Here is a 9,791-nt window from a genome sequence, read left to right as displayed (position 1 = left end):
CACTGCGATTCATGCGGGCTTCTGGGTTTAACTCACTCATGACAGAAAATTAAACCTGGCTGAAAGGAGTTGACAAAAAAGCCTGGAGCTTTCTTTGGGTTCTGGGCTCTCAGTGCATGTGACAAACTGTCACATCTCCATTCAACAAGGCAGAGACTCTGGAGGGTACGGTAGGAGCTGATCTCTAGGGAATCAATTCATCCCAGGTGCTTCCTGGGGGTGTTGTATCAGACAATTCATGTCCTCACTGGATGCAGAATGACTATTTGGGTTTGCAGGCACTGAAGATAAAGACCCAGTGGCATATGCAGCTTCTTAGCACTGATGTAATTGGGGCTACGTTCAGAAGGTAGAATGAGATTGAAAAGTAAGCCTATATTTATATATTTAATATGTCTAAAAGACATGATAAAAAATAAAAAAGTAATCTTCCCTTAAGATTATCATCTTCAACAGGGAACACAGAGTTTCTAGGACACTACAGCCTTCACTAGGTACTGCACAAAGCCACTCTCCTCTCACTAGGAGAACCACAATTTCAGCTCTGTCTGAGCTGGTCTTCCATGGAACTGAGGACTTCATTTGTTCCAGTATCTGTGCAACCAAGAACATATTCTACAAAAAGTACTATATCCCTTCAAAAAGACAATCATGTTAAGAGCAAGCTGGCTTCCTATATATAAATAAGGTAAAAAGTTAGCAAACAGAATTGTGAATCAAACATTTATATCACTTGAATTTGTTAGATGTGGCTCTTTCTCTTCTCTCCTGTGAAAAGAAAGAGTTGCATTATTCTAGAACTTGGTTTGAAGGCTTGCATCTCTTTATAAAGCCATATAAGTTTTACTGATAACTTCTCTAGTAATCCTGGTTTGTTTGGGTTTCATTTGATTTTTTGAAAACATGGCATGCAACATATTTTCTTGAAAGTTGCATGCAGAAAAGAAATGTGCACGTGGGTTTGAACCAGTCAGGGAGCATCACAATCTCTAACATATTAATTCTCCTGGAAAAAAGGGAGGTTTAGGACAGGACAAAGCAAGGACTAAGACAGTAATTTTAGAGTGATGAATTAGCAGTAATCAACAGCAAATTAATAAAAATCTGTTGGCAGCATGACCAGATTTAATTACTAGTGATGGTCAAGCCAAAAGCAGAACAAAAATATACTGGAAAAATATGACAAACAATTATACGTTTATCCAAATTAATAAAGACATTGCACATCTATCCACTCAAGATATTTCATAATGGCCTTTCAATTCATACTCCTGAAAGTAACATTTTACTCCTTCTGAAACACTGCACAGGGATATTTTTGCTCAGTTGAGTAACTCTGAAACCATCCACATATTGCAAGCAGATGTCATTCTCAACTACACAATATCAAGGACTAAATTCTAACACCAATGCTCAAATTTACCAATTTCTGCCCTCAGATTCTGAGTGCTATTTTGGTTTGGAATGATACCTGCCACTTACAGGTTTTAATTTATTTTCTTATTCAGCTATCTTCTTTCAAACAAAAGTGGTTGAAAATACACAGCCTCTTTTCTGGGGTAGCTTCTCTGGCAAAGTTGAAGAAGATGCTCCAAAGAAGCTGACTTTCTCAAAATGTAATTTACTTCCCTGCATATATAACTAAATGTCTGTCTTCTGCTTTCCAGGGGAATCTCTGAATCTTGGAGAGAATAAATTGCTTTCAGTCAATGTGACTCTCAAACTTTTTGATACAGCTAAGGTGGGAAAAATAACGAGTGGGTTTATATACCAACAATCACAGACTGCTCAAATACAGCAGTGGGCATTACCAGTTTTCATTAAATACATTAATGAGATTAAAATTAAATTTCTATCACAGCTTGTCTGCAACGCAAAGACAAATGGTGAGCACACTGCATAATCTTTCACAAGTGTGGAGTCTGGCTTTCCCTGCCTTGCTCCCTGCAAATAACAAGGAAACAAGTGGAAAGCCAGCGCTGAAGACCTGAGCTGTTGGCCTTTGCCCGCCAGTTTGCAGAAGAGAACAAGACAGGAGAAACAGAAGGCAGAAAAGGCTGGTACCAGTGTTCATATTTACTCTCACACAGCTCTCAACAGCCTGTGACAATACAGCTTGTATAAGTCAGTAAGGAAAATAAGCTTTATATGCTGATACATCTATGGCTGCACCAGGTACATCAGCACAGCAATGAAACATTTTGGCAGAGAGGGAATGGAACCAACAAGTCCACTGAGCGAGCGGACTTGGCATTTGGTGCTTTGAAGATCTTACTGTCAGTCTTTTGGGAAGCCAGAGCTGTTGACAAGAGGCAGTGCAATTATTGGCACTGGGTTGTACAAAGGTTGCACCATAAAAACGTAACATTCCCCATAAGAAATGAAGGTGTTAAAATAGCAGCTGGGTAAATACAAGATAATGAAAGAAAGCAGCATGAGTTCCCTAAGTTCAAACCAGGCAGACAAGCATTTTGCAGAATTAACCTTATTAAACAGACATTGTCACTTTAAAAATTAATCTAAACCTAAAACAATTATAGCAATCAGTGAAGATAAAAGTTACCTATTAAACAAAACAATTAATTCCAAAAAAGTGTCAACTCTTTTACTTCCATCTTTACATTTTTCTCTAGTAGAGTGCCAGGTCCACATATGTATTTTCACTTCTGTTTACAACAGATTGACTTTGACACACTATTGATAGTCTCTACCAGAACATCAAGTCATTCACTCTTAGTATTAATTATTCTTCATTAGGCTTAGCATGTATATTCTACTTTATACCAAATTAATAATAATACTGAGGTCAGAGAAATGAAACATGAACTTAGGGTGGGAAATCTCAACTCACTTCATAGAAGCATTTTCAGCTCAATCATTGCAGAAGAGCATTTTGTGTACATCTTCCCCAAGATGTTTTTTACCACATGGGATCTTTTTTATTAAAAAAGCTTCCAAAACTTTAAAATGAAATCTTTTAAATAAAAGCTTGACAGAATGAGGAACATGTCTTGCATGCTAATCCAGTATGTGTATTTTTGATATCCCAAGCCTGAAATACAGCAAGGAGAACAAAATATCTTTTAAAATCTTATTCTTTCTAAAGGGAACTATGCAGGCTTCATGATATTATCTATGACATTGATTTCTGTTTCAACAGAAATGTAGCAAAGAACTTCATTACTCAAATTAATTAGACTTCAGTGAATGCATTCATGAGGAAACTACAGCATACAACATGAACAACAGGATCACATTATGACACTGCAGAAAATCTGGTGACTAATTACTTACCCCACTGCAAACAGTTGCACAAGTCCAGATGCATATGGATACCAATTCTGGTTTAATCTCTGGGCACCAAGGACCTTGACAGTTTTAAATATTCCATTAAATGCCCATTTAATCTTTAAAAGACTGAAGTATCTTAAAATAATTGTCTAAGTCTTTATATGGCACTAGCATTTTGTCCCCTACCAATGCATACCTCTGCTTTGACAAGCACTGCATGGTCCTTCATGAGAGATCCCCCCATAGGCAGAAAGGTGGGTTAATAATAACGCCAAGGAGCCTGTGCACACCTAAGCCTCCTGAAAATCCTAAACCCTGGGCACAAGGGATGTGCTGTCCAGTGGGTACAGATGATAGGCTAACATTATTAAAATGCATGTTGAAAAAATGATAACACAAAGCTACAGCTTATTAGTCCAGCATGGAGAATAATTGCTTCAATAAAATACACTATAGCCAGTAAGTCAGTTTTTACTGCATGGATTAAAGCATCCTTGCCCAAAGACAGTTACCTTTGCTCGCTCTTTGCATGTTTTGGCTCCTTGGCCAATGGCTTCAGGTTGAGGGGACACAACAGTGCAGTGGAGATGGGAGTATATTGTCAATTGCCAGGGACAAGATGAGAATCAGTGCATTTCCAGGGGAACACAATTATTTGAGAGTTCTTCACTTCTAGTACTTTAAAGTTCAGTCAAATGCATTATCTAGCCAGGTAGAAACCAACAGGAAGTGTTGCTAAACAAGTGACGCATTTCCTTGAAATGCAATAAGCATGACACTAGCCCCCTTACCAGATACTTCTTTTAATTTAGCTATATCTGTTTAAAATAGGAGGTTCAGCGAGACTATAAAGTGTCCATTTTTTATGTCAATTCAGTGAGAATGAAGAATGATTTGGACCATGTGGATAATGTTTCAAATTCTGAAGAATGTGGCCTTATGTTACTTACTTTATAGATGACAGTGAAGCCAAATGGGTTTAATTGGAATGGCTTGTCCAGTACACATATTCCTTGGAGGACTTCAACTGTGAAATAAGGATGCTAATACCTATGGCACACACAAAAAACTGCACACAAAACAGCTGGCCCTCCCATATCCTCTCAGTAACTCAAAGCTGAACTAAGTAAACTCTTCACTCAAGTGGCTATATCCTAGGTAGCACTTCTTTCACAAGGCACAGGACAGGTTAGGATCTGGATGTTACTTTGAATATGTATTGAACGATATAAAAGTGACTCATAGCACAGCATGACTCTGCCTGCTAGAATAGTTACAATCACTGAGCTGCTTCAAATTTGTGAGGAGGCGTGAGAGAGTTACAAATCAGTTTTCTAGTATTACACATACAGACTCTATTAAGGATAATACATTGAGGATGTATTAAGGATACATAATTAAGGATAATAAATTGATACTGCAATCAATATTCAGATGTTGCATTGTATTATTGTAACTGATTAAAGCTATTGGCTGCAATGTCTTATCTGTGACAAGTAGTCATTTCCCTTTTATGTTACAACAGTGTAGAGCCTGGGCTGGCAAAGAACTTCTGGAAGAGACTCACATTCAAGAGAAGGTACTTCAGCTTTCAAGTGCTCCTTGCAGCCATGAGCACAGCCCAGGTTTTCCGTATGTTTTTTTCTTGCATAGGACCAAACCTCTTTCTGAAACACCTGAGGCTCCTCCTATACAGCTCTGATCTGCCTCCAAGGCAGCACAGACCCTACTTTTTACCTAGCCATGCCTTGGGGATGGTACACTGGACACATTAAAACATACCAACTGAACTCCCACAACCTTGGTAGACTCCTCCTTCTGTGACAGCAAAGACTTCTATGAAAAGACTGAAGAATGCAATCAAAAAATAATTAGACTTATCAGTCTAATTACTGCATTCATTTTCTAATGCTAATAGTGATAGGAAACACTAATTGTTGTTTACTGTGAGATGAATATTTAAACTTATCAGAGAAGTGGGGAAAAAAACCCTGTTTTTTTCCACTTGGAATAGATGTCAACTGCAGACACATAAACTTTGTAACATTTTAATTTTTAAAATGACATGGTATCCTATTAATACAAAGACACAGAAGATCTGTACACAAAAAATTACAGAATATATACTCACAGTACCCTCAGGGCATAGCATTCAAACACAATTTAAAAAAAAATCAAAACAAGCTTGAATATCATGAAATATTAACAAATATACGTGGTTCTTTTAATTAGCACTTTCCTATTCTTCTTTTCAGGGTTTATACTTACAGGCTTCTTTCATTCAACCAAAAAAAGTTTAAAAATTTGAAACGTAAAAAGATATTCTCATCAATTTAGAGAAATTCAGGAATAAGAACTTCAAAAATACCCACCTAGAATTGTGACAATTGGCAGCATTGCAATCATAAAAGCTTTTGAAGGCATTACATGCCCATTTACATTTTTCCCTACTCTGCTGAGGAAATGTGGTGATCCTGGTGCACCAAGGAAAAGACTGCAGCAGGATGTAAATATTTAACACAGTTTTGAACTGTAGCCACATTCACAGTTCAACTGAAGTTTAGAAACAACAGTGAAAAGCTGAAGTTACTCCAGGATATAAGGCTAAGTACATAAGTAAATGCTGAAAATCTGGACTACCACATATCAGTGTAGAACAGAGACTGCAAAAGTAACATTCAAAGCCTATTAAGAACACAGTATTAAACAGCAGATTAGCTAGAATAACATAATATCAGAGAACAGAGGACTTGTGGTTCATCCACTTAATCTCTTCATGTCATCTGCTATACTGCAGCTTATTACAAAAGTATATAAATACAAGAGTAGTAAATCAGTACCTATGTTATATAATAAATAACCTTTCTATATAAATTATGAAAATACAGCTACAGTAAAATCAGTGCAAAAATAACCAAAATGTACTGAAGGATCACTGAATCCTGCCTGCTGGAATGTGCATCATAAAACACCCATATTTTATCTAGTGCATCAAATGCTGACAAGAATTAAAAAATGCACAATGCACATCACTAACTGTGCCATTCTAAAATTACAGCTATTTACAATGTCAGACAAATCAGATTAAAACAACATATGTTATTTGAACCACACACTTCATTCTTCCTCATTATTTTACTGAATTTTAAATAACTGCCTTTTTCCTAATTGATACGTAAAATGGAAGTTGCCCTCATAAGTCCACGTTTGCACGAGCAGCCTTTTTAGAATTAAGAAAGTTCTTTTTCTTTTTCCTTGGAGAATTATGCAAAGCAGGTACTGGATCACTTGGCTCACGAAACAAAAATATCTTCTCCCCTGTCTCTAACAACTCTATGGCTTCATTAGTTGCAGCGTTCACAGAAACAGGTGGATCAGACTGTTCCATAGGAGGATGTGTAGGTGAACATCCAAGATGAATGAATGCTGCTTTTTCCAAGAGAGCACATTGCTTCTTCTTTATCAAGCTACATTAAGGAAAGAAAATTGAATTGACAAATTAGAACCAGGGCAAAAAAAGCATAAATTCCCATATCATATCCTGACATAGAAGTGGTGACTTTGGAAGCTAAAGAAAATCACATTTCAACACAGAGAATTGTAATTTTCATTGCAATCCCTAATAATTTACATATCATTTTATGAGATAAAAAACTGCAAAAGGAAAAGTAACCTAATAATAAATAAACATAGGGAAGATGAGAAATGTATGTGAAAAATGTGAGAATTTTATGGATATGTACAGAAAAATCTTTTTAGGTATTTACTATACTTGCTTGGGTAAACATGTTGTAGGAAACACAAGCACCAAACAGCAGAAAAGTGTTAGAAAATGCATATTTATGAACTTACTTCCTGATTTCTTACAGTTGTAAGAAGACTCTTTGGAAATTAAATAAACTGTAAACCAAACAGCTCATATATGTTTCTTCCAGTTTCTCCTTACCTGTCTTTCCTCTTTTTTAGAGAAGGGATCTTCTCTAAACTTCTGTTTATCAGATCTTGCCTTACTTTTTTCTCCCATGCTTGCCACAGCTCTTGGTTCTTCCTGAAGGAGAAGGAGAGAAAAAGATTTCCAGCAGCAAATTTCAAAATATACACACTTTTCTCCGCTTTCTGACTTTAGCTTCCAAACCCATGACAGTAATACCACAGATACAGTCAGTAAGAATGTTCAAGCAGTTTTGCTGTCCTGCCACGTCATTTAAATCAGCTAAGATCACACCTCAGGGTGTGGTCCCAAGGACCCTTATCTGCTCCTTGACAACCCACAATCTGCCAACTAGAGGGCTCAGTCTCTCTGACTAAAGGGAAAAAGTGACCACTTGGGCCTTCAGTAATGAACTACAGAGGGACAGACATCCACAAGGTTGAAACTTCCACTGCTAGAAAGCAGGACCTCCTTTATATCTTTAGGAGCTACAGACACCTAAAAATTGGTTTGAGTATTATAAATACAAAAAGTGGATGGAAAATATTTTAACAAATTCTAATTCAGTCAACAGAAAGAAAATGATCAGAACAAATCTATAAATCTATCTAAAACTGTTTAATTAATGAACCTGTAATATTTATTAACTTTTTATCAATCAATTTATTATATTTAAAATATTTCACAAAATAAGGCAGCAGTTTCAAAAGTACTTTTACCCCACAAAATACTTCAAAAGAAAACTTAGGCACCTGTGATTTCCTCTATTGCTGTCAATCTCCTTGTCCAGCAAATACAAGTACATGTAAAGCAGTAATCTTGTCTTGCAATGGTCTACCAGAAAGCATCACACTTACCTTTTCTTACAGCTGCCAGACTCATCTGCATTACTGTCACTATCAACAACACCATCTGAATATTTACTGATGGAATCGAGGACAGAAAGAACCTCACTTTGTGAGCTGGAGGGCAGCAACCAGTTCAGGACCCTGTGCAACATCCCCATTGGCACCCTCGTCAGTTTAGCTAAATAACCTGCCAGACGGAGCTCCTGGAGGATTAATGAGTAAAAGACAGATAAATTTAGCATTGAAAATAAATTTTATCCAACTTTAATTACTATCATTAAGTAACTATTGATTATAGAAACAAAAAATATTACTGAAAATCATTTTAGTAGTGACAGTTTTGGTGTTAAGTGGTCACAGTGCCGTGTTCACTGTTTCTCCCCACATGTATCTGACCCATGTATATCGTGGTTTTCCATTTCATTTGGGATATAGGCAATGTAAATGTTAAATAACTAGTTGATTTTGCCATATTTGCTTAAGGCATGAACTCAATGCTCCCCAGTCTGAAAAATCACAGTGCAACCATAGTTGAACATCTAAGGCTTAGTAATTTATTGATTCTACTATTATAAAGAAATCCTTTCAAGATAACGAGGAAGCAATATGGCATTCCTTGGTCTGTAAAATTAGGAGGGGAAAATAGTCTCTAAAACTTAATGACAACATTTACATGTTGTTATGGTTGATCACTTCATTGTTCAGCTTCTCTCAACACTGGATTCTGTGATAAGCTCAGAGAACAGCTTGTAACATTTGTTAAGAGGTAAAGGAAACATCTGGTTTGGTTTTGGTGGTGTTTTTCTCTTTCCAAATGTCCTCCGTTTTGGCCCAAAGATCAGTAGTAATGCATATTCATTCATACACTGTTCAAATAGACCAAGTTCAAATTCATTTGTTCCCTAGACACTCAACCAGTCCCATTTCCTGCCCTCCTCCAAGCACCAAAATCCCATTGCTATTTTCTGCTCTGTTGTCAAAAATAATGTGTCCCCTGGGCTGTTTCTGCAGATCTCTCATGTGTATCAAATATGAAAAATCTACAATATATTGAGAACTACATGGAAAGAAAAGAGTAGAGCAAATTAAAGCAAGTTAAATGTTTCAAAGAATGACAGAAAAAACGCTGCTGTTGTCTATTCAAACCATATACATATCTCAGGTAGCTGAAGTTGGGTAAGATGTGCCAAACACTCAAGATGACTCCCGACAGCAGAGTCATCTCCGCTCTGCAGACCCTCCCATAAGCATTAGTAGAGGGATGACTACAAAGCCTGTGTCACACAGAAAACCCACAAGGTCTCACATACAGGGAGACAGCTGGTTTCTTTGTCCACAGTGGATACAAAATATCACAGCAAATGTATAAACGCTTCCTCTTTTTTGCATGACAAGTTTTCAGAGGAGTGAATGCACCCACAAGATCCCCGTATTAAGTGAACCTTTTTCTTTGAAAGGAATAAAGAATCACCAACTAGGCAGTGTTAACCAACATTTAGATGGCCATACAAAATAAAGAAATCAATAAACCTCCTTTTCCCATATTCATTCTCCAAGCAGAGAACTCCTCTCCAAAAGGTAGGAAAACTAACCACTTCCCAAAATTTCTTGATCTCTTCAGTGCTGTTACAGGTTTTCCATGGAAACCACTGAGATTACAGAATTAACAAGACAAAATCCTAAGACTGATGAGAGATAAGTAAATTGGTGCAGTTCTTAAA

At 36.9% G+C, this 9,791-nt stretch overlaps 1 protein-coding gene across 4 annotated transcripts in view; it reads right to left on the bottom strand.

The window, feature by feature from the left end:
- Positions 1–5,325: 5,325 nt before the first annotated feature.
- Positions 5,326–9,791, bottom strand: part of EVC2 (EvC ciliary complex subunit 2) — a 70,869-nt gene continuing 66,403 nt past the window's right edge. For all 4 annotated transcript variants that reach the window (XM_050338590.1, XM_050338586.1, XM_050338587.1 and 1 more), the window contains exons 20-22: positions 8,080–8,273; positions 7,238–7,339; positions 5,326–6,758 (exon numbers count right to left, since the gene is read on the bottom strand). In XM_050338590.1, the coding sequence (XP_050194547.1) occupies positions 6,485–6,758; positions 7,238–7,339; positions 8,080–8,273 (570 nt within the window). In that variant the 3' untranslated portion in view covers positions 5,326–6,484. The remainder of the gene's footprint in view (positions 6,759–7,237; positions 7,340–8,079; positions 8,274–9,791) is intronic.

The sequence above is a fragment of the Myiozetetes cayanensis genome, unplaced genomic scaffold (genome assembly GCF_022539395.1).
Source record: "Myiozetetes cayanensis isolate MyiCay16 unplaced genomic scaffold, myiCay2020 scf7, whole genome shotgun sequence".
NCBI lineage: Eukaryota > Metazoa > Chordata > Aves > Passeriformes > Tyrannidae > Myiozetetes > Myiozetetes cayanensis.
Note: the sequence above shows the minus strand (reverse complement) of the source record. Positions and strands in the feature narration are given on the sequence as shown.